General features: G+C 38.4%; 1 protein-coding gene across 1 annotated transcript in view; it reads left to right on the top strand.

Moving 5' to 3' along the window:
- The window catches only part of HOMER1 (homer scaffold protein 1), a 157,566-nt gene extending 152,847 nt beyond the window's left edge, over positions 1 to 4,719 (top strand). The window contains exon 9 of the mRNA XM_058275367.2: positions 1,641 to 4,719. Coding sequence (XP_058131350.1) covers positions 1,641 to 1,829 — 189 coding nt within the window. The 3' untranslated portion in view covers positions 1,830 to 4,719. The remainder of the gene's footprint in view (positions 1 to 1,640) is intronic.
- Positions 4,720 to 25,656: the final 20,937 nt, after the last annotated feature.

Here is a 25,656-nt window from a genome sequence, read left to right as displayed (position 1 = left end):
GATTTCAGAGTCTGTTCTAAATTTACCTCTCTTCATCTTGCAGATATTCAGCGGATAGAGATCAGAATGATACATGATTAACATTTATCAGTAAATACTTTGAGATTAGATTGTGATTCATTGAATTCTTCACTTATAAATCATTTTACCTGCTTTATTCTTTTCTTAGATTTTCTCAGGCTCTTGCAACTCATATATGGTATCATTGCTTGAGACTTGCTCTTAGTTATTTCTGTCAAAGCATATGATTTTTTTGTCTTTATATTCAGAATCCTAAATTAGTTGTTACTTTCTTATATGTAGTCAAGCCAATTCCCCAATTATTTTTCTGAGAGTTTAATTTTTATAGATATTGTAAAGAAATTAATTTTTGGAAGGAAAATGCCTGTAATCCCAACACTGGAACTATTTCCTGTTTGCACATTAATTCCTGTTTTTGTCCTCATGCATAAAATTTTTGCCCAGTTTCAGTGTGCTGTTTCATATTGTGTTCCTTTCACTTAACATTTACAAAACTGCCTTTCAATAAAAGTTTTAAAAAATTCTCCTGTCTTTTACATTTGATAGAATTTTTTAGAGATTTTTATTTTCTGAGGCTGATTTAGGCTGCATAACTAACCCCAACATGTTTTCATTTTCCTTATAATATATTTGAATGTAATTTGTGTCAGTCACTTAATTCCTCTCAGATATAAAAGTGAGCTTTTCAGAAAGGGTATATAATATTCAATTAATTGTGTATCTGAATAGCTTTTAAAGTGTTGTAATTGGCTTTCTGCCATCTCAGCTTGATTTTTTAACCAAAATTAAATATTTATCTCATATCATATTTTTAGAATTGCTTTATTATATTTGTCATGCTTAGAAATGTTTATAAAGCAGTAATAACTTCTAAATAATCTTTAGTATGCCAGAGTTTATATTTTTAAAAAATTAAAAATCAATTTTTTTATTATGAAATTTTACTTCCCTTTTGGCACTGTTTCTTTCTTTAATTTGTAGTATATTGGAATTGTTAGCTTTATAATTTTCTAATATGTACAGTTATTATAGATTTTCACTACAGTTTTTAAACAATGGATCTATTTTCTCTACCGCATACATTCGATACTGAAGAAAAACAAAGAATAATTAACATACTCAGAGGATCCTAAAACCCTGCTTTAGAGATTCATTTTCTTCACCAAATCTTTTTTAAAAGTTGCCATTAAAGAGGAAAAATTAATTTTACTCTTTCTCTGACTGCTTTCACCTGAGATTGCTAGCAGTTCTGCTACTGGAAGTGCATAGGAAAAGAAGAGGTGTAGAAATAGGAATGAGATGTGTAGATAATTCACAAAATGGGTCTTCAATCCTATCTTAGTATTCGTAGTGCCTCAAGTGTTGCATAGCAAATAGTAAGCAGTCAGAAAAGTTTTGGGTAGATAGCTGGACAAATGAACAAGCCATGTGGATTTCTCAGATAGCCAAATCTGGAATCTTCTTAAATCATGTTGAGATTAGTAACTCATCCTGATTGCCACACTACATTGACTATTCCAATATTATTGATAACAGAAATTTGTATTATTTTCTAAGTAATGAACTCACTTTTATATATTTACATATAATATATATATATAATACTTTTGTTTCTAAAGGAAGTAGAAATTCGGAACAAAGACCTGGAGGGACAACTGTCTGACTTAGAGCAACGTCTGGAGAAAAGTCAAAATGAACAAGAAGCTTTCCGCAATAACCTGAAGACTCTATTAGAAATCCTTGATGGAAAAATATTTGAACTAACAGAATTACGAGATAACTTGGCCAAGCTACTGGAATGCAGCTAAGAAAAATGAAATTTCAGTGCCAATCGATTCAAAGATACACTGTCTTCATAGGACTGTTTGGGCTCTGCGTCAAGATTGCACAAAAAATTTGAATATCACTCCTCCAGGAGGAGGGTCTTTTGAAAATTGAAATTGTGTATTTCAGTGTAAAATTTAAGAGTTAAGCTTGTGGCTAGCTGGGGGGAAAAAGATGAAAAACTTGAACTACAAATTACCTCCTTGTATATTATTGGCCATAGTTAACTAGAAAGTTATAGACATTTAATGCAATCTTCTTTTTTTCTTATATTAGCCAGTGGGAGAATTAACAATGTCTGGGTCACATCCCCTTTTTTTGTTCAACACAGTTAAGGTTATCTGCTTTTTAAATTTATTTATGATATCTAAGAGCTGTGTTTTGTGCAAAAACTTAATGATGACAGCCCTGTCTTTTGTTATAATCTGAATAATTTCTCAGGATATTTTGCACTGCTGAGAAGCAGTGCCATTACCAATTAATTCTTGCCAGGAGTGAGAGAGAGCCACGTCTTTAGTGGAAACACATTTATTATAACTGTGTGTATAGAGTGCTTCCCTTTTTTTATACTGGAAGATATTTCACTCTGATGACCACTCTAGTACACTCTGGTGTCCTCTAATCTTGTCCACTGTATAGTTTACTTTTCCATATTGATTCCATGTATTTATGAGAAGATATTGTCTCCCATTTTATTATACATTTTAAAGCCAACAAATGAAGGCAGCTGAGTCCCTCAAATTTTTCTTTTTAAATTTCTAATAAATTTGACAGTACTGAAATACAGCAGCCCATCATTGGTGTCTGCTCTAGCAATGTTAAGTATATTTACAGAATATGCAGTTACATTTGTTTATATATTTTGCAAGAAATCTTTTCTGAATGATCGATGCATTTCAATTTAAGAATAATAATGGTTATTGGGGAACTGTTTATTATAGATCATTTTAAGGTGTATAGCTAATTCAAAAGGGATCCATTTATATCACACAGCCAATCAGAGGACTGGATCTAAATTGTGGTCCTGGCAGGTGGAGATGGAGACGGGTACTCTCTCTTGGTCTTCACATCAACCACATCTATATTCAAACCTCACAAGGCAATATTCTGAACTGTTAACTAGGCATCTCAAAACCGGAATTAAATTCAATGGGCTCTTCTCAGTGAACAGGTTTTAATGTTGTTTGATGTAATTTTAAAAGACTTTCAGCAAACATGTATTTCTTTATATATTTCTTTTAAGAAGCTATTTTAAAAGTAAGCCAAGTGCTGTCTAATTGCTTATGGAGTAGGAATTGCATCAGTGTGCATTTATTCTTGCTGTACAATGCCTGTGATGTTGAGGAAGGTTCTTTTTAAAAGTATATGCTTGACTGTCTGACTCTATGGAGTCTACAAATGCACTGATTTTTTTGTCTGAACCCCAACATGGTTGAATTGTTAGGTACAAAATTAAGTTCATTAATCAATTTGTAACCATTTTTTCACTCACAAACAGCTATTCAACACTAGACAATTTTGTTTTATATGTATGTGTTTGTACGTAAATACATACATTTTAATTTATATTAGAGTGAAAAATAAATGGTTTGTTTCTAAAGTTTTTAAAGTGAGTTTTCAGATGTGTCTGAAATGTTTATATCAGACACTCAGTCATCATGTATTATGTGTGCTGTAACATCGTGTAAATTACCTCCATCTATTTTAGATATTTTTCTCACCTATTGTAAGGAAAATAATTTAGGTACACGTGTGTGCTCAGAGCTGAGTTATTTCTCTGATAAATCAGGTAATAAAATTTATTTGATTGATGGAATTTTGAAACAGATGTGATTTTAAACCATCAATTTCTGAGTAACAAAGAGCACCAGGTTATAGTTTAAATAGGGGTTAAACGGTAGGGATCAGAGAATTTAGTTATGAAGAGTTAAAAAATTTTTTAAAAAGGTGTAACTGTTGAAATGGTAAGTGAATTATTTTAATGATGTAAGAAAATATTTTTAAATTTTGACACAGATGTCATTTAATAGGAAAACAACTCACCAAAATGTCTCTGCTTGAATTGTATTGATATGTGAGGCATATGTGTAATTCAATATATACATATACCCATATGTATATACAGAAAATTATTTTTAATATTTTCCTATGAATATGAAATTTAAAATTGGAAATTTTGTGAGTTTTTTCCTTGTCCAATAGAAGCTAATTGTTTCCTTTTTCAGTGATTTAACAATTTCTTGAGGGCTGCACCTTTAAATTCCCAGATTGTCAATAGATGTGTACAGTATATGGGATAAGGTGGACACAAGTGCACATATAAATAGTCTTCTTAAGATTTTTCAACATTCATTTACAGTAGGAGAATATCTAGAAATCGCCATCTAGAAGTCATAATTAGGTCATGTGCCTACTGTAGTTTTCTCCATTTCTGTATTATAGAAATAAAAGTTTGCATATTAAAATTTGATTTTTTCCCAGGACAAATATTATATAAAATGTATCTATATTTAGATCAAACTGTGGTAATATATTTATCAGAAAATAATGTTGGGGATTAAAGCCTGAACATGTGGACTTGAAATGATGGAAGGGAAGAGCAAAGATTGATCCCATTGTGTGTAAGTTATTATATGATAACTATGAATTCTTGTACAAAAAAAAAACTGGAAAAAAATACAGTTTTTATTTTGAAATACATTTGTTTTTCTCTGGAGAATGTACTTTATCTTTTTTTTCCTTCAGTCTTTTACAAATATTTAAAAGTGTTTAAGTGACGACAGCATTTACTTAAATCTCACAGGTGCTACTGGATTTTGCATTAGTGTGTTATGTTGTGAAATCCTGACTTTGACATAAAAGGTTTTATACATATTTCCCTGCCTGGAAAACTAGTTTTTGTTCTCTTTCTCTCTCTCTCCTGCTCCCCTCCCTTTCTCTACCTCCCTCCTTCCTTCCCAGATTAAAAACAGCTCAAGGAGTCGTCTTCCTCTCTTCCTCCTTTTCCTACAGAAGAATTCCAACACCGTCATAGATTTGATGTTTTGCTGTCATTGAACTATTGGGGAGCAGGAAAAAAAGATACTTGTTTTTCAGGTGGAATTAAAAGGGGCACTCAAAATTAAATCACAACCATCTTTTCAAACTCATTTCTTTGCCCTGTTAAAATTAAATTTATTCTTTAACATGTATGCTTCAGTCTTCCATGTTTTTACTTAGCTCATACTTGGAGTGTACAACCCAACTGCTCTCTTCTCTCAGTCCTGATTTTTTGTCAGTTTTGGAGTAGGAAGCAGGACAGAGGGAAAGTTTGGTGGCAGTGATGTTTATTGTAAAAATCCTGTCATTTATTTTATTTTAGTGATTTTTTAACATCCTAAAATGCTGTACTTCATGAAATAGTCTTCACTGGATTTTAAATTTGTCTCCTGGATATTTGGCCTTGTTCCAATCATGAGGTAAAATCTTGACATTTTCAGGTAAAGAGTGTAGCTGAAAGTTACACTCTTAAAAATTTTTCTCAAGTAGGATACTGTGCTAACTTTAGTAGAAACAAGTATCTGTTGAGAAGAAAAATCTTATGTGAGAGAATATTTTAGAGATTACTAGAAAAAGATCCTTTTAGAAAGGGAACAGATGTATCATTCACCGTACTTTAAATTGTGAAAGTATATTTTTACCTAATCATGTAAAATTGGACCCATTTAAATATGACAATTTTTCTCGATAGATATCACACAAACATTAAAGAATTTTTAAATTTTTCTTTATATATTATCTAGTAAATATAACATTTTATCCAAGAAAAATCTCAAATGATTAGATAGAAAAGAAACATTTTAAATCATTTTACCAAGAACATGTGCCCTGGGAGAGAAATTATATATCATGTACTAGAATAGGGAGAAGGGCACAAGTTCCCAATAGATCTGTATTAAATTCTCTGATCTCTGTAAGGACCCTTCTATCCTTTGGATTAAAGGACAGTTTTCCAGAGGATACCAGGAGTAAATCCAGGGAGGAGTAGGGATGGGGCCTCTTTTGGTAAAAGAGCATATCCAGCAAAAGAGCGGGAACACAATGACTTCCATTTTGTCTAAGGTACAACAGGACAGCCAGAGACCCCAAAGTACTCTCCAAGTGTTTCCTGCTTTGCTGCTGCTGCTCACTAAATGAGCTGGGATTGTTTTAATGAATTTCAGAGAATTCACAAGATCCTGATGTTTCTCTTGTCAGGGTTTACAACCCGAAAAAGAGACAGCTAACATTCAGAACTCACCATTCTGTAGGATTCTGACATAGGTCAGTTATTTTCACATCAGAGCTACCCAGGGACTAGAAATATTATTTGCTTTCTCCATCAACACCAAATTCAGACAATAAATGATGCCTAATAAGTGCAAAATTAAGCCCATTTCTTAGCACAGAAAATTGTCTTTATTGAAAATTTATCAGTGTTCATGATTTTTCTTGTCATCTATGTATGGTTTTTTTAATTTTTTTGTTAATTTCTGTGTATATATCTTAATATATTAGGTGTGCTCATATGACTCATTTAATCGTTACACCTTCATATGGAATGGCTATCTCCAAAAACAAGTCTAGGAAGCAGAGGTACTTGAAATGAGTTCTTTTCCCATCAACTGCAGTATGAGATGAAACAGAAGGGAGTATGTGTTGAACATGTGCTTATGTGACAGGCACTGTAATAATGCTTGACCTTTTATTTCCATGTATAGCAGCCCTTCCAAAATTGTTCCTTTGGGGTGGGGGTGGGGGAGTGAAGGGGAAAGGAAGGGAAAGATTCAAACGATTGCTCCTGCTGAGTTCCAATTGGAGTCGGGGGAGGAGTTAAAGTCATGCTTGAACATTTTTTTCCATCAGCCCTATTTGGTGCTTGTTACTGTTAGGTTATAGATCATACTTTGCTTGGAGGTGTTGTATTTTTGTAGTGTGTTTTAGACTCAAAGTTTTGTTACTGTTTTTTAAATTACAGGCTTCAGGTAATCCAAGGAAGGTAAGTAAGTTTCATACGCAGAATTTCGGTCTATAAAATTAACCTAGAAAAATATTTATAAAAATCTTGAGAAGACAACTCCTCTCTTAACCTGTAGGCTCCGACCCCCATCACTAAGCAAGTAGCTCAGCAGGATGTGGATTTTGCAGTCAGTACTGGGTGACTTTGTGGTCAGTTCTGGTCCACTGTCTGAGAAAAAGGAAGCTAAGATCTCTCCAGGATGATCGAGGCATTAGGTCAGCCCAAAAATAGCACAGGAATCTAGGATCTTTCCCAGATAAGTGATACTGGAGATCAGGATGAGAACACTCGGTATAGTTTCCAATCAGAGCAGGTGCTCAGTGAACAGTTATTAAAAACACCTGCCTTGTGCTGGGTAAAAGCACAAGGGAATACAAATAGGAAACAAGGAAAAGGAGTCAAAATTCTTCCCATAGGGGGTAATGCCTGTCCGAGTATTGATGGGTGAGTAGGAACTAACTAGTTGAATGAGGGGTGCAAGAGGATTGTAATGAGTGTGGCATGTGCAATGGCTAAGAGGGGTTGGGTTGTTTAGAAAATCAGTTCACTTCAATTGAAGCACAATGTTAGGGAGGGACGTGGCAAAAGATGGGAATAGAGAAGTAGGCAAAGGGCCAATCAGAAATTTGTAAGTCATGTGCAAGGTTTTGGTTTTATTCTGAAGGTAATGGAGAGATATTGAGGATAATTTTGGCAGAGAAATGGTGTAATAAAAAAACTTTTAGAAGCACAGGCTGCTGTGTAAATCAAAATAATCCCTGTTATGTGCAGTGCAGTGGGGATAGTGAAGAGAGAATGGATTCAGAGAGTATCTAAGAGGTAGAATAGCAAGAAAAAAGGAATGCAGGATTAATTCTTACCTGAGTTAGACATCTAGGTGAATGGTCCCATTTACTGAGATAGTGAATTCAAGAGGAAGAGCGGCTTGTTTGGGGTGGAGATGAGGAAGCAGAGACAAAGCAAGATGAATAATGAATGAGTTCCATTTTGAGTTTCAGATGCCAACAGAATATCCAAGTGGAGTTGTGGGTCTGGATGAAGTTTGGGAGAGAAATATGAGCTGGAGATAGATATTTGGGAGTTGTTACTACACACAGTGGAAATTAAGGGCATAAGGAAGGGAGAGAATATAAAGTAAAAAATGTCACTTTGGGCCAGATGGAGATCAAATGCATGTGAAATATTGTCTGAGCGGGAGTTGCCAGAGGGTGGACAACCAGGAGAGCGGGGACGTACTAAAGCCTAGAGTGGTATTTCAGAAAGCCAGATTCCACTAAAAATGAAAAAATGTATCAATCAACCCATGTCCCAGGGCAGTGGTATTCAAACTTTGTTCTGCGGAGACATTTTATATTTTATTTCTATATAGATTTTCACTTAAAATTTTTTAAAAACAAACTCAGATACACTGTTTTAAAATATTAAATCTAGCAAACATCAGTACCAGGTTAACTATTTTTTTGTGCAGATGCCAGAATAAAGCCATCTCTGGTAAAATGAAGAGCATCCTGATATTTCAAGGTGAGTTGTTAAAGAATTACCATTTCTGTGTGAATCTGGAATTTCTCAAAACTGAAACAAAACACAGAAATAGGGTCTTCATAAGATAACTTCTGTCATCTATAAATCCAGTCTCAAATGTTTATGAAAATAATTTCATTTTAATTATTGGCTGACTTATTAAATTAAGTGTCATTTACCATTTTTATCTGTTACTATATTAATATTCCATATAGCTGTCATTTAAAAGGGGCAGGGATCACACAACCAAAAAGTTGACAAACACTTCTCTAGTAGAACTGTAGCAGTTTGGTACAGTTATGAATTCCAAAAATAGATATTGGATGATGTCTGTAAACTGGTCTGTACCTGGGCATGATTAAATTATGATTAGAGCTTTGATTGGGCCACATTAGTAGGATGCTGAGACATGATCACAGATAAAAGACATGGCAAAGGACAGAGTTGGAAGTTTTGATATTGGAGTTTTGACATGGGAGTACGACGCTATAATCTTGAGCTGGAGCCCCAGGAAGTAAGCACACAGGAAAGAGAAGCAAGCCCTGGGAAGAGAGGAAACCAGGATGCCTGAACCCTGGCATCGTCGGAAACCATCTTGTGCCAACACATGGAAATAGGCTTTGGTGAGGGAAGTAACTTATGCTTTATGGCCTGGTATCTGTAAGCTCCTACCCTAAATAAATGCCCTTTATAAAAGCCAACAGACCTCTGGTATTTTGCATCAGCACCCCTTTAGCTGACTGATACAAGAACCTTTATTATCTTTCTGTGACTTACCCACCTCTCTTCAAAATTCAAGTTCTAGAGGCTTAAGTGTTATTACATGTATCTTTTTAAATGTATTATTTTGATTCTCCATTCATCACTAGAGCCTGGTGATTTTGTGTTTGCATTGTTATAGACAGTTTAGAGAGTTACCGTTTTTGTTAGCTGAAATGATCCTTATTCTTTTTTTTATATATATATTGATTTGTAAACAGCTAACTGCATGCAAAGAGTGCCAATAAAAATGGTCTTAACCTCCATAAAAATACCCTTTATATATGTCTTTGGACTGCTATTTGGTTTTTATTTTTGTTTATAGTTGAAGTCAAAACTAAAATTAGTTTGAATTCCTTGAGTAGACAATACTTGGAAAATAAATTAGTGTGTTATACCTTCCAGGAAGAAAAGAAGCGCTCTCAGTATTCAAAACTGGCTTCAAGTAATTTCCAAAATTTGTTTATCACTTGTGAATTATCAAGTAAACTAACTAAACTAACTTTTAAATCACCTTAGTTCATATCTTTCTATTTACCTTTGTTCATATTTTTCTATGTAATGATTAATCTTGCTCTCCTTTAACAAAGCTTTTATTTTAAGTACATTTTGTGCTTATATATGATATAATAGTATAAAACATAGACCTTCATTGTCTGTGGCATGTGGCCAAGTATACCATCTCAAGTTTTCATAGTTCTGGACCTAAATATTGTTTCCCTATTTTATAGATGGGGAGTCTGAAGTTCAGCAAGATCGAGTGAGTTGCCAAATAAAAGGCAGAGCCAGGAGCAGAACACAGGTTCTCCCGTCTGCAAATCTTGTGCTCTTTCTACTCCATCGTGCCCCAATCATGAACTGCAGGCATTTCTTCAGAAGGCAAATTCTGTAATTTATCAGTTCACAGCACTATTTAGAAACCTATCACTTAATAAGAATTAAATGATTGGTTTTCCATGTTTACAAATGGTTATTGTCATTGAATTTCTACATCTCTCTGTCCCTCCTTTTGCAGAAAAAAAAGACTTTTTAATTATACAAGTGACCCATATATACGTTCTTTTTGTAAACATTTCTAAAAATACAGATAAAGCAAAAATCACCCTTGATCACCTTTCTCAGTTTTGTCCCTAGGAATTAGCACTATAACTTCTTTATACATGTCCTTTGAGGATTTTTATATACATTTATATACAATATCTATGTGGTATATCCAGACACTGTCTTACCCCTTATGTCAGGACATTTTGTCCACTTTATTAGTAGCTTTGCTCCTGGCAGCACCCTCTGCCAGTCTGTCATTAATTCTGTCAGTGTGAGCACCCAGGCGCTGTGTGTGGCACTGGGGTGCAAAGATGCAAGACCTTGTCCCTACCCTCAAGGAGTTTACACGCTCCTGAATGGAGACTCCAATAGATGGGAGAAGTCACAATGCTCCTTTGCAAGGAGTCCTGGCTCCCCCTGCATCTAAGAAGGTGGGAAATAGTCGCTATCACCCAGGCAGTAACATTTGATTTGAGATGATAAAGATGAATAGATGTCCACTTTGAAGATTCAAGTGAAGGAGGAAATACAGAGGGCCAAGGCAGTGTCTCAGTGTGGAGAGCCACACGTTCACAATCACAGGCCCAGCACCCTGGCTGGGCCAATCAGCCGGGCTTAGCTTGGGGTACCAGAGCCAACGAGGTGTTTGGACGCCAGAGTATGAGCTTTGCCTGTGTATTCAGCAGCTCTGATTTTTCCTAAAGGCAGTGCGAAGCCATAGAAACATTTGAAGAGGCCAGGTAACATTAGATTTACTTTTTAAAGAAAGTAAATCATTGTCTACTATATAAAGAATGGATCAAAGAAAGGTTATGTAAGACCAGATTCAGGCAGACTTTTTAAAAAAAAATTGTAGCACATTCTCCAGGTAAGAGACAAAACTGCATATAATGCAAAAAGAGCTGAACTAAATATGAGAAATGTTCAAAAGGTATTTTGTGGGATGATTTTTGAAATGTTAATATCTGCTTCTTTCCTGACATTTTTTGCTCCCTTGCCAATCCACTGTCTTCACCTCCACTCCCAATTTGGCAACAAAGTGATCTATTCCTCAGAATTGGGTTGTCACTGTGATAGAGAGAAAGTCAGTTCCTTTCTTCTGAGTTTCTCATCCCAGATCGTATAATGACCACCTCTTCCCCACTTGAGAGAAAGTGGACTCAAGGGAAACAAGGTCATGAGTAGATATCACTAAGAAGGGGCCCCAAGCATTACCCCTCCCCCAGCACACCAGACTTAGATGGGGATTCAGGGGACAAAGACGTGAATGCTCCATATAGGTCTGGGGATCTAGGAGCAGAGGACATGCTTAGGTTTCCCGGTTTTACCTCTGGAAGTAACAACCCTCACAAGATTCCCCTGGGCCAGCACGATGCAGCAGCAGTGAGTAGAAACAACAATGTGGTGTGTCTAGGCTAAGAAGATCCCCAACAATTTTGGGGGGCTGCAGAGTGGCATAGGAAAGCATTTTAAAAGTTTCCCTGTGCACCTTCTCCAGCAGGTGCAGAAGTAGTTAAGAGAGCCAGTGAGTCTGGACAGAAGTGGGATGAGGAGCATACTGTGTGACCTGGTTAGCTATAGGACCAAACCCCAGATGCACATCTCAGTGGAGGGTGACGGAAAGAGGAGCCTGTGACCAGGGGCCAGGGGGAACCCAGCTGTCTAAGCAAATGCCTGCACAGACAGAGGGAGACCAAGGACCAGAACCTTCCACTCTCCCAGCCTCCCAAATGCTTTGACATGAGGTATAATTTAGATGTAACCTTGGGGAGAAGGTGTGGAAGGGAAACTCTCAATGGCTGAGTTTATCTTGAATTGAGAAAAAGAGTGCTTTTGCTACCAGGCAGAATGAGTATATGGTAGAAGTACAAAGTTCTATTTGCATACCCTAGATGTGGCCTGAGAAAATATGCCTGAGCTCTTAACAGACTTTGCAGGACTTGGTAGCTGTCTGAAGAATTCTAGGTTTTGGTTGGTGGTTTGAAGAAAGGTAGATTGGGATTTTGAGGTGCTTCTTCTGAAGGTATGGATCTGAGCTTGGAAAGGAAGTATAGGCTGAAGAAATAAATTGGAAAGTTCCAGAAAGCAGATAGTGGGTGAAACCATGAGTGGATGAAATCAAGTAGAGGGTGAAGAGGACAGGTCTGGAGCTCTAGTAAGTCCTGCCTATTAGAGGGGTGTGCAGAGGAAAAGGAGCTAGAAAAGGATCTGCTGAGAAAGATCCAGTGACCTAAAGGACTGGCAGGTGACACCATATAATCAAATTGATAACTATCATTTAATTCTATACCAAGCCAATAGGAGCCAGCCTGCAGATAGTCTAGAGATACAAACTAAAATTTCCTATGACATCACTTCTTACTGGTCAGGACATATCCTTCTCTCTTCCAAACTTGAGTCAATGCTCTGCTTGCCTGGGGATGCCAGGAGTCTGACCATCGGAGACTAACTTGTGTTAATGCAGCCTAGACTTCTTTCCAGATTGTTACTGCAAAGTAGATCATAGTTCACCCGAACAGGGAACACTCACATGTAGTTTGTCGATGTACTATCAAGGATTTTTTTTTTCACTGTTTTATTCAGTGCCACTTTTATAAAAGATCTCTGTCACAAATTTCTTTCAGAGATTAGGACTGGACAAATTTGTTCCTTTTGATCTCCTTATTTCTAGGCAATGAGAACTGTGTAAATCTACCATTTCCTCATTCTGGCTGCTAGGAAGCACAAAGATAGTTCTCCTTTTCCACAACTGACTACTAAATTAACCACTGAACTACATGTAAGAGGTTAGTTAGAAAGCAGTTACCAATCAACTTTCCTTTCATTCTCCCAACTCAAATGGCCCTGAGTTGCCTGAGCTGAAAGTTGGATGAAACTCTTACCTTTGAATAACTTGTCCATCTCACGGCTTCGTGTAGCCTGGGTCTTCAGCTGGTACCTGCTAAATATTAGCCTGGGTCTCAACAAGGAGAAAAGGTTCATACTCTTCCTAATGATGTGATCATCAAACCATGATGTCTCAAACCTGTAATTCTAGGTTTAATCAATTGCTTGATAGATTCCATTCTATTTAAGGGAGAAACAGCTGTAGGGAAAAGAACAAGGATGTTCCCTAAACACATAGCAGGTTTTGGACACTGCACACCATGCCCTTTGCTTCTTGCAACAGCCTTGAAAAGGTGAGCAGTGACTACTTCACAGGTAAACTCCCAGACGTGGGGAGCTCAGTGGTCACCCAAAGCCACGTAACTTGTGAAGTACAGAATCTAATTTGAACCCAGATAACTCTACCTCCTATTTTTCTCTAAGAGGTATATTTTTACTGCCAGCATCAGCAATGGGAGAGAGAGACAGAAAGATGAATGGAGCTGACTGCTCATTTAAGAGGCCGTAAGATGGTAGCTAGACACCCTTTGCTGGAGTCTCCAGGGCAGAGAGTTGGGAAAGATTTTAATCCTCTCCTGAAAGGCTGACCACGATTCATTCTCTCTGTTGCCTGGTCAGTAACCTGCCACAAGACTGTGCTATAAGTTTTGCAGTGGAAAAAATAGAGCAAGAAGCCCACGAAGTCCTCAGACCTTCCAGGTAATGCCTTGACTCTGGAGATGCCTGCTTCATACATGATGGGGGAAATACTTGCAAGAATGTTGCACAAAATGATCCAGCTATACTCTAAATACAATTTCCTGCTTGCACCAGGTTAAATTAATTCTGTGTGGACCCAAAGGAGCCTTGGGTACAGGTTTTTTAAAAAAAACAAAAACAAAAACAGATCCTGGGGTTCTGGAAGCTGCAGATGCCGGCAGTAATGCTGAGAGCATTTAGAGCTCCTACTGCTCCCTCTTCACCCCACTGGAAAGAGCCCCAGGGCTGTTGATGTCTGGGTCAAATAGAGAAGAGTGACAGTAACAAAAGGGAGGGATGTATCCCTATTTCCTCTACCTAGAGAAACTTCTTAGCCTTTTACATAAGCATTCTTCAGGAAAGAACTACTCCGTTGGCCTTGCCCCAGATGTCAACATGAAGATTTTGTTTTACCCTGCCTAAATACTGAGATAGTTTTTTGTTGCAGTCTGGGAGCTGGCTGGCAGTGTATCTTCTCTTTTTTTAGATTTATTTTACTTCTTTCTCTCTCCTTCCCTCTCGTTGTCTGCTCTCTGTGTCCATTCACTTTGCGTTCTTCTGTGTCCGCTTGTATTCTTGTCATGTGGCACTGGGAAACTGTGTCACTTTTTTTGATATGTCATCTTGCTGCATCTTGCGGTGCCACTCCCACAGGCTGTGATTTTTCCATGCGGGGCGGCTCTCCTTATGGGGTGCATTCCTTTGCAAATGGGGCTCCCCTATGCAGGGGACACCCCTGTGTGGCATGGCACTCCTTGTGTGCAGCAGCACTGCACGTGGGCCAGCTCACCACATGGGTCAGGAGGCCCTGGGTATGGAACCCTGGACCCTCCATATGGCAGGTGGACGCTCTATCAGTTGAGCCACAACCATTTCCCAGCAGTGTATCTTAACATGCAGCACGGAGCAGCTTGAAACCACAAATGTGCCTTTGAAATTCAATATAATCTTCAGGCTAAAAGCAACTGCAATGATGATGATGGCTTTCATTTTCTCAGCAGACCTTAGGCTCTAATAAATTTGTAACGTGATAATTTTTCAGTAAGCCATTATTTATTCCCAGTCATCATTTAGTTCAAGGAATTTTAAAATTTCATTCCAGTTCTTTCCACTTTGTGTGCCAAGAAAAACAGCCATACCAAGTAAGTCTTGACCAACATATTCTTTTCATATACAAATTGTCTTCTCAAATTTATTTTTCTTAGGAGAATGAAAATAATTGGTATTTGCTGTGGAGGATGTGGTCAGGTATTTTCAAGTAACTAAAAACATGTTTTTCCCTCTAATTGCATTTTCTGCTCCACCTGATTGCAACACTTAAAATATCTTGCATTATAGGGCATCCCATCTAAAACAAGAGTTGCTGTCATCATTAAAGCAGCCTAGCTGATTGTACAAATATCCCTCCAAGAACTATGCATAGTGTGTACAACAGAGAGCAAATATAAGTTGATTTTTATTAGAATTTTGTTAGGCTTATGTTTGGTTTGAGAAAGGAAAGTGGTAACATAGTGATTTTTATTCCATTTTTAATGCAAATAAGAATGAAAAATGAAATAATGTTTCCACATTGGATTGCCCTTTAATGAATTCAACCAAAGCCATTACTAATGAATTTGCCTTTGGCAAAGGTGTGCAGTGTCCCGTAGAGGTAGGTGTTGACTCCTCCATCTCCAAAGCCAGAACCCCTTGAGGGAGCAGGGCAGTCACCAAGGAGAAGTGGCGGGTCTCCATACATGTCTACTAAGTCTCAGGGGCTTCTGGGTTTTGGGCAGAAGCTCATGCTAAAAATTACATTTTCTCTACCAGAATCTAGGTAGAGAAGATGTGTCATCCAACATAAATAAGATCATTTCCTTCTCTGAAGAACTCTACACACTGGTATTTGCTATACAGCATTTTCCACATGTGTGATCTGCTAAAATCTTTGACATGGCCTGCATTGTTTTAAGCAGGTCACTTTGTCTCCTTGGGCTCCAGTTTCCTCCTTTGCAAATAAGGAAAATCCACCTCTTTTTCCATCTCTATGATATTCAATACATGAAAAGAAGGACAGGCATTGATCACCTCCTCAAAATTTTGTGAACTTTCTTTAAACATACACCCACCACATGACCCAGTCATTCCACTCTTAGCTATTTACCTAAGAGAAAATTATTGTCCACACAGACAGGTACATGAATCTCTATTCACAATAGCCCAAACCTGGAAATAACCCAAATGCCCATCAACAAGTGAATGAATAAACAAAATGTCATGCATCTATACAAGAGAATACTATTTAGCAATAAAAGGAATAAACTGATACAGGCAACAGCTTAGATGAGTCTCATTTTTGCTAAATGAAAGATTACATACTGTATGATTCCATTTAAGTGAAATTCTAGATAATGCAAACTAATCTACAGTGAAAAAAAAGTAGATCATCATTGCCTCTGGCTGGGTGGGGAAGGCAGGACTTCCACGCATTATGAAGCATCTCCTGAAAGTGAAGGGAACCTTCTGCATCTTGATTGTGACAGCAGTTTTCACAGGTGTATGGAACTGTCAAAATCACTGGACATAACCATAGACTTTAAACTGATGCAACTTATATGTAAATTATTCCTAAATAAAGTTACTAATGACAAAAAAAAATTTTTTTAAGCTTTTGACTGTTAAATCTGAGGCTTGAAGAAAAGACATGTGCAGCAGACAAGTTTTGTGGGGCTGTGATGTCAACCAAGTTTGGTGGCCCAAAGAGAATAATCTTAAACATTCTAGACAGCCCTCTGGTTTCTGGGCAGAATACATTAATTTGTAGAAAAAGAATTTATCTTATTGTCTGGAGTAAACCTAAGGACAAAGAACTGCCTTGGGGACCCATGGAGGTTATTGTGCTGTTTAGCTGGTTGATCCTTGCCCTCTTTTTCTGTTTTGTTTTTGTGTGTGTGTGTGTGTGTGTGTGTGTGTGTGTGTGTGTGTGTGGATTCCTGAGAGCCAGCTTACATGGCAAAGCAGACACAAGATTGTAGTGGCATTTTAGCATGGTGGGCTCCTTGTTACCTGTTTCTTCCTTCATTGTGCCTGAGGTAGTATGTGTCTAGTCAGAAATAGATTCCATTCTACTTTTCAGAAATGAGGATGCTGTAGAACATACTCTTGTTTTATTGACCACCTGGAGTGAAATATTTTAGTTGGCATGACTTACAGAATCATAGTTTGTGAGATTTGGAAGGTACCTCGGAAATTTTCCAGTCCAAAGTCTTAATTTCCCAAAGGAACTGAGGTCCAGAGAAGGTAAGAGACTGGCCCAAGCTCACACATCCAAGCTGGACTAAAACTCGCTGGCCTCTAGGAGTTTCTCCATTAAGCTCTGTCATGACAGTGAAAAAAAGGCAGGCCAAAATCTTTAGCTGTCTATGTGAAATCCAAGCTCTCAGCCTGCTGCATATTTTTACATTTTTGTGAAAGCTGTAAAATAGTTGGATTCCAGCTGAGAAAATGCAGCAGATTTTCAGTTCTGACCTACTGTGAAGATCCATAAGGGTCAAACTCTGGCATGTGAATGAATGAGAAGCATTTATGACTATTGTAGAACTTGGCAGTGATTACAAAAGCCTGTTCATTTCATGGTGGAAATGATCATGTTAACATTTCCATTCTTATTTTCATTTCCAAAATTATTTCTTGGGTAGGAACATTCATTGTGACTGGGAAATGCTTCTTGGTCATTACTGCTTTCATTCGTCGTGTATTTTCCCTTAATGGCTATTGAAATAGCAGATATTTTATACAGAGAGAACATTCATCACAGCAGATTCTTGATGAAGTTGAATAAGATTCTTCCAATAAGCTACTGCCAGTGAGTAATTTAGGCCTTTCTGGAAATTGTACTGATGCTCAGTCCAGCTCTGCTCTAATTTTCAAACTACAGTTTGGCAGGGCCCACGTCTTAGCAGAGTCTCTCCCCTCCTGCACACTCATGTGGCCCTTTAGCACAGGGGCAAGGGCCTGGACATACATGGGGCCCTGTGAGCACGGTGCTAGTGCTGGTCTGTGGGAGAAAAATGAACAGTGGTGTAATTCAGCAGGGCTCTTGGGCCCTTGCATGACCTGCTTTACCCAGGGCCATCTTTCATACGTGTTTTTTCATGCAGACTTCCCAGGATATCAATTGCAGAATTGGGCAGAATGACTGGGAATATAATTTTGGGTCATTAGAGAGAACCCAAATAGAAGCAGTAGCACTGGCATTTCCTAAATCTGTCAGGCCTCCTGGGTTACCAAGCCATAGCACTGGCCCGGAGGCCTCCACAGGGCTGAGGCTGAGCTCCCTTCACAGTGGCTATCGTCTTTCTGTGCAGAGCCCTTTTCTCCTAATGTGTGTGCTGTGTTGCAGCTGCAGTAAACACCCTTTGTGTTTCAGACCTGCACGTACCCTGGATGGGTCTAATATAGGTGTCCGACATTTCCCATGTCACTGAGCACGATGAGGGCAGACACCTGGTCTTGTCTGCAAACCTGTCCCTACTGTCACATGTGTCCAGGATCGCATAGTGTAAGTTTAAGAAATACTTGTTGTGGTTCAATTACATGCTGAGCAAGAGGTAGTAAAATTGCTGACCTTAAGTGTGCAATATACAATTAGTGATTTAAGAATTTACTGAAATACACCGGAGAGGAAGTGAAACTGTTTCTTTAAAAAATCCCTTAAATGTAAATCATCCCCCATCATGAGGTAAAAGGTGTTTGGGGCACCAGAACTGGATAATTTCCATTTCCATTTTCTTTTTATTTACTAATTATAAATGTACTTTAAATGTTTCCCTACGAAATAGGAATAAAATTGCTATTTCATGTCACTTTCACTTATTAGCATCCAAACAAGCCCTAGTCTCTTTCCTTGGTAAAAAATATCTTCCCTTAAACCTTATTCTCAATTGAGTTCTCTTCATTGTAAAACTTCTTGAAAAAAATTGTTAGTGAATTATCTCCACTCCCTAACTTTCCATTCGCTCCTCAGACTTCTCTGTTTTGCTCCCTTCCCCCCACACCACCAAAATTGCTCTCTCCATGGTAACCAGTGACGTCCATGTTGCCATAACCTGAAGCACTTCCAGAACTTTCCTTTTGATAACCAGCTGGGAAGGTTTCTATTGCACATGAAAGAAAAACCTGACTCAAATTGGCACAAACAAAACAGCAAGTTTCTTGTATTCTATATTAGATATATCCTCTCCACTCTTCTGGCATTAAACAAACATTGGATTGACTGAATTATCTGATTAGCTTTTTATTGTTCATCTCTTTGCTTGTTCAATTTTAAGAGTTCCTTGCCTATATCTTTTTAAAGATTTCTCCTCCCCCCCATTGTTTGTGCTTGCTGTCTGCATTTCCTGTCTGTTCGTTGTGTACTCTCTCTGTCTACTCACCTTTTTAGGAGGCACCAGAAACCAAACCTGGGACCTCCTATGTGGGAGGGAAGTACCCAATCACTTGAGCCACTTCTGCTTTCTGCTTGTTGTGTCTCATTGTTCCCTCGTAGTCTTATTGCATCATCTTGCCACACCAGCCTGTCGCATCAGCATGTTGTGTTGCTCATCTTCTTTAGGAGCCACCAGAAACCAAACCCAGGACCTCCCATGTGGTAGGCGGGCACCCAACTGCTTGAACCACATCTGTTTCCCTGCCTCCATCTTTTAAATCTTTTAAATCGTATTGAATGTATAATTTCAACTATCAGTTTTTTTGTGTTTCTTGTTCTCTATTCTGTGGTTTTGCAACACATTCTTTCATGGATGCAGTATTTTGCCTTATTTTCCTGATAACTTAATTTTTCTCTTAGTCTCTGAATTGTCACTGTTTTCTAAGTTTCCTCCTGCAGGTTTTTTTGTTTTTTTTGCTCTGACCAACATACGCAGACTTTCTGAAAAATGTCTGATTCCACATAATCTGTTCATATTCCACAGTGTGCCACTGGGAGCTGTGTGTGCAGGGGTGGGGCCAGTTAACTGGTGACTTGTAGGGTAGTTTAAGTGGGAGGCCAGCACTGTTATTCAATGAACCCTCCTTTTCTCCTCCTCTACTCTAACCCAAATGTCAACATTTGGAGATCCTTTCTGGGGCCATTTAGTTTCTCCAGAAAGGGATCTTCCAGGATCTCCTGGGGTTATACATGCCTTGCCCTCTCAGAAACAGGCAGAACGCAGCCAGGGGTCTCCAATGCTGAAAGTAGATTTTAACATAAACTGCACAGTGTCCAGCCAATACCCTTGCCCTTCCTTTTTTCCTGGTATTTAAGTGCAGACCTTCTCTGGTTCATTTTACCAGAGAGGAGCCTCTAGTGTTTTGCAGTGGGAAGGAGGGTGTGGCATGTCTAGTGGCTCCAACTTCAGACTTTCCACTCCTCTCCCATCTTTTCAAACTTATTCCTCATTCCCGTCTTTCAAAAAAACACAGTGCCTCTAAGTGCTTGGGCCCTGGGGGGTTCTGGGCACCAGGACTTGGCTTGCTTCTCCTGAAGCTGCAGGCCTCAGCCCAGCTTCCTCCACTCATTGGCCCAGTTCATTCACCTCACGTGCCTCGTTCAGACACATCTTGACATTTTGGGTGCACAGTTTTCTTCTCTTTCGTTCTTAATTCCTTTACTGTTATGTTAGTGGAGCTTTGGGAAGAGGTATGGATAAAGCTTGTGTTCAATCCACCATATTTAACAGAAAGTTTATTCGTGTTCTTTGTTGTCATAAAAGTGTGATTTTTAGTATTGTTTCCACAGAAAATCAGACAACAGAAATTTTGCATTTTTAAGCTGCAACCAGTTCTTTCTCCAAAGAGTAAACATGAAGGTAAGTTTTGTTAATTTAAAATGTTGCCCGTTGAATAATATTCATTTTGTGACATATGAATTTATCATAGATTTCCAGTTTCTATAAAGAAGGAAACATATCTGATTATTGCTGCCTTATCAGACTTATCCAGGAACATCTTTCTAGTCTTGGGGATTCTTTCTCCTAAATTACTCAAACCTTTGTGGTTCTCTAAGAATTTCTTCATCAAAGCTTTAAGAGAATAACAGCTAACACATGTAGTTTACCGTGTGCCACTCATCCAGGCACTTTAAGCATACACATTTAAGCCATACAACCAAAGATATCATTATTGTCTCGATTTTAGTGATAAAACTGAGACACAAAGAAGTAATTTATCCAAGTTCACACACACATCCTTTCTCTTAACCACTATGCCATGCTATGTTGCTGCAGCAGCTTTTCTTTGTTACAGTTAATTTTTGAAGATTTCCTACCTACTTCCCCAAAGGACAGTTAGAATATTAAAACACCTAAAACATGAGAGTTTAACACACACACACACACACACACACACACTCATTGACAAATCAGCTAATTAAAAGGAGCAGAGAACCGTATAAACCAGAAGTCTAGGGTGAGTTGGTTTTTCCATTGAAGCACTAAATTTGACTCTTTTTCTTGCCGACTAATGAAAAAAGTGAAACATGTTATATTATCTGGTTCTAATTGTCTTGAAGAGCAAGTATGCAAATTATTTTGAGGAGAAAAAAAATTTTGGCAACTGAATTCTAGAAGCAACGTCTAGAATTCTAATAAAAGAAGCTCTGGCTTAGGGTTTTAAAAGAAATCTTTATTTATTTGTGAAATGTAGCATTCAAAGATGCAGAAGCATAAATGTAGAGCTCACTAAATTACTGTGATGTGACTACCCATAGAACCACACCTGATAAAGAAATAGAAGATTGTTGCACAGAAGTTCTCAGCATGTCCCCTTTCTAATCAAAAAGCTCTTTCTTCCAAAACTATCCTGATATTTGTGGTCATCATCTCCTTGCTTGACAGTTTTATTATACTCAACAACATTGCTAAATTTTGTAGTTTAGTTTTGCCTGTTTTTTAACATTATACAACTGGAACCATATACTATGTAATCTTTTTCACATCTTTTGCTCAACCTTGTCAGTGAGATTCATTGGTAGTGTTATGTATAGTTTATATCCATTCATTTTTATATTACTCTGTTGTATAACTATACCACATTTCGTGAATATACCGTAAGTTGTCCATTTGCCAGTTGATGAGTTATTTGGGTTATTTTCAGTTACTGGCTGTTATGAAATGCTGCTATGGCATCTTGTAGGTCTCCTGGTTCCTGTATACACATTTCAGCAGGGTATGTAATTGCTGAGGCACAGGGTGAGTGCATATTCATATTTTGTAGATAATGTTTAGCAGTTTTTCAAGATGGTTGGGCCAGCTAGCACTACCATCAGTAGCATAAGAAACTCTTGTATTCCAAATCCTTGCCAAAACTTGAAATGCGGTTTAATGGTACCTCATTTGGGAATTTATGAGGTAGACCTCTTTTTTGTACGCGCATTGGCCGTTCCTTTTATGAACTGCTAAGTCAGGTCTCATGCCCATTTTTCTATTGCATTGTTTGTTTTTTTCCCCCATCAATGTCGTGTTTTCTTGAAACAATCATATTTTTAAAATATAATTTTAACTGGCAATAGTATAGAAATACAATTGATATTTAAATATTGAATTTTATCAAGCAACATTACTAAACTCTTAATTCTAGTTCACTATGTCAAAAGAGGTTCTACTATCTTGTAGTGCATGAGACCTCAAAGAGAAAGACTGGGCGAATTTTCCTGAACTGTTCATTACCTCAGGCTGAAACTGATACTTTTAAAACTTGTGGAATTGACCTTCTCCTTGCTGAGATAGAAGGCCATCCTATTTCTGAGAAGAGATGTGTCACAAAGTGCCCGGCAGGGAGGACTAAATAACTTCTCTCAAAGGAGATTTAAAACTACTGGACCACATCAACACTTACTCAAGTAAGATCCCAGAGGTTTTGTTCATTAAGCAGGAAAGAGATCATTTTGACCTAAAACACTTATGCCTGGGCTACTTCCACCGTAGAACCAGATTGTGGCTTCTGCATAATAAATTCATAGAGGATTACATCATGGTATGTCCATGATGGTTACAGATTGCAACTAACCCTTCCTCTTACTTCCCTTGCCAAGTTACTGTAAGATCTACTTAATGATTTTAGTTTCTTTTAACTTAAATCTACAGTTAAATAGTGTAGAATATCTGCAAAATTAAAAAAAAAAAATTCAGAGTAGGGTTTTTATTCTAAATCTTTTTTAAGTCACCGGGAATTTTCTAGCTCTAGAAGCCTGTGAATAGATATAAATTGCTGGAACTGACGAATGGAGAGCCCCAAAATATTCAGCAGTTGGAGCCAGCACTGAAAGGGATGACTGTCTAGGCACTGGGAGGATATGTTCCTATGACTCTACCTGCAGAATCTATGTTGTGGGGAACACATGTCCCAAATCTGCACTGTGTATCAGCCCTATGATTGAGCCCAAAGCATTTCCAAGGCATCTGCTATTACTTGTTCATTTCCTAGGATAAATTGCCTCTAAGAAGATTTGAACTTAATAGCTTTTTCTGTGACTGGCTTCATCTGAATTTTATTTAAAGTCACATCTCAATGCCTTTGATATTTTTAAAATATCCTTCCTGAACATTTTTATTAATCAAGAGTTTCTAGCGTATCTCAGCACAAGATTTTCAAGACTAGATTTAGCCTAGAATGAAGAGCTTTTCTCAAGACCATCTGAACTTAAGACAGCATTAGTTGGACCTTACAGGATTAAGAGTAGACTTGAAGATGCCATGGGGAATGGAGGAATTTAAATACATGGTTAGATTTTGTTGTTTTGTTTTATTCAGAGAAGTTGTAGGTTTACAGAAAAGCCATGCAGAAAATAGAGCTTCTATATACCTCCCCTATTATCAAGACCTTGCACTAGTGTAAAAACACCTAGTTTTAAGGCCTCTTTGCCACTCAATAGATGTCACCTTGGACAAGTTAATCTCCAACCTCTTTTGTAATCCTTCAGCGAGGATAACATCTGCTGAGAGGATTAAATGAGATTCTGCTATTCTTCTTTTTCACTTCCATTTCCCCTCCTAACTTTATTCCCATACTTGCACTGTTCTGATTAAGAATGTTGACATGTGGAGGGTCAGACACATATTGCCTATGTGCTTTCCAAATTAACACTCATGGATAGAATTTAGATGGGATTGGTGTTTTGGGCAGACAGAAAAGCATGGAAATGGAGATACTAGGGAAAAAGAATTGGAAAGGACACCAAAGTCTGCCCACAAAAAGCTCCGAGCATTGGTGTATGTTTTCCTTGGTCAATGTAGAGGCTCAAAGTTCAGGACTCTACTGAATGTACTGGAAAGGATGGCCATAGGAAAAAGTACAGGGAGGAACTTGATATAACAAAGGTGCTCTTGGGAAGCAATGTGGCTCAAGCGAACGGGCTCCCATCTACCATATGGGAGGTCTTGGGTCTGATTCCTGGGGCCTCCTGGTGAAGGCAAGCTGGCCCACATGGCCAGCTGGCCTGCACAGGAGTGCTGGCCCAAGCAGAGAGCTGGTGCAGCAAGATGATGCAACAAAGAGAGACACAGAGGAGAGACAGTAAGAAACATAGCAGACCAGAGAGATGCAGTGGCGCAAGAGATTGAGCGCCTCTCATCCACTCCAGAAGGTCCCAGGATTGGTTCCCAGTGCTACCTAAAGAGAAGACAAGCGGACACAGGAGAATGCACAGCAAATGGATACAGGGAGCAGACAATGGGGAAGGGGGGTATAAATTTAAAAATCTTAAAAAAAAAAAAAGCTCAATGATCCGAGTATATGGAGTCACTCACAGCAAGAGCCCAGTGCAGATAAAGGGAGGAGTGGGGTAAAGAGGCAGGAGGAGACTGACTGATGGTCCAATATGGCCATGGTATGAGAACTAATGGGTTGTCTGTTAAAGGTGAAACAGAAGACAAATAGAATAAATACAGAATACAACTGGTGAGCAGGAGGATCAGTGAGAATGGTAGTGGAGAGATTTGGACGAAATGTTAAAATGATGAAAAATGAAGTTCCTGGTGAGCAACAAAGTTGTGACATCTCTATGGAAAGGACAGTCTCTTGAAGGGTATCCATGTAATAACTTGGCAGAGGGACAGAGTGCTTGGGAAGTACAGTTAAACGTCATTAACAATCAGTAAGGGTCAGAATGTAATGGAATGCTGACATGTTTGCACCAAAGAATTTTAAACCTCTCCCAAGTAGCTTCCTGTGCCAATTCATGTTTTCAAACTATGGAAGTCAGCAAAGTCAGAATGAATTAAGAGTCAAAAAAGCTTAAGGAATTCTATTCAGGCATAGATTTCCAGGGGAGGTTTTCATCTCTGCTAGTAATGATGGTATAAGCCACTCCAAGTTAACCACATCGGGATTTTCACAAGGGGGAGCTAGGTAGCAATGGTACTTCTGAAGTACTGTATGTATAGTTGTGTTAGTGTATCTAAATTTTTTTTTAAAGATTTATTCCACCCTCCCAACTCCCCCCCAGCTTCTGTTCTGTGTGTTCCTCTGTGTCTGCTTCTATTCTTGTCAGCGGCATCGGGAATCTGTGTCTCCTTTTGTTGCATCATCTTGCTGCATCAGCTCTCCATGTGTGCAGTGCCACTCCTAGGCAGGCTGAACTGTCTTTCACGCTGGGCGGCTCTCCTCGGGGCGCACTCCTTGCTCATGGGGCTCCCCTACGTGGGGGACACCCCTGCGTGGCACAGCACCCCTGTGCGCATCAGCACTGCGCATGGGCCAGCTCCACACAGGTCAAGGAGGTCCTGGGTTTGAACCGCGGACCTTCCATGTGGTAGGCGGACACTCTATCCATTGAACCAAGTCCGCTTCCCAGTGTATCTAAATGTAAT

Source organism: Dasypus novemcinctus, chromosome 2 (genome assembly GCF_030445035.2).
Source record: "Dasypus novemcinctus isolate mDasNov1 chromosome 2, mDasNov1.1.hap2, whole genome shotgun sequence".
Classification (NCBI taxonomy): Eukaryota; Metazoa; Chordata; class Mammalia; order Cingulata; family Dasypodidae; genus Dasypus; species Dasypus novemcinctus.
This window is presented reverse-complemented; position numbering and strand designations above follow the sequence as displayed.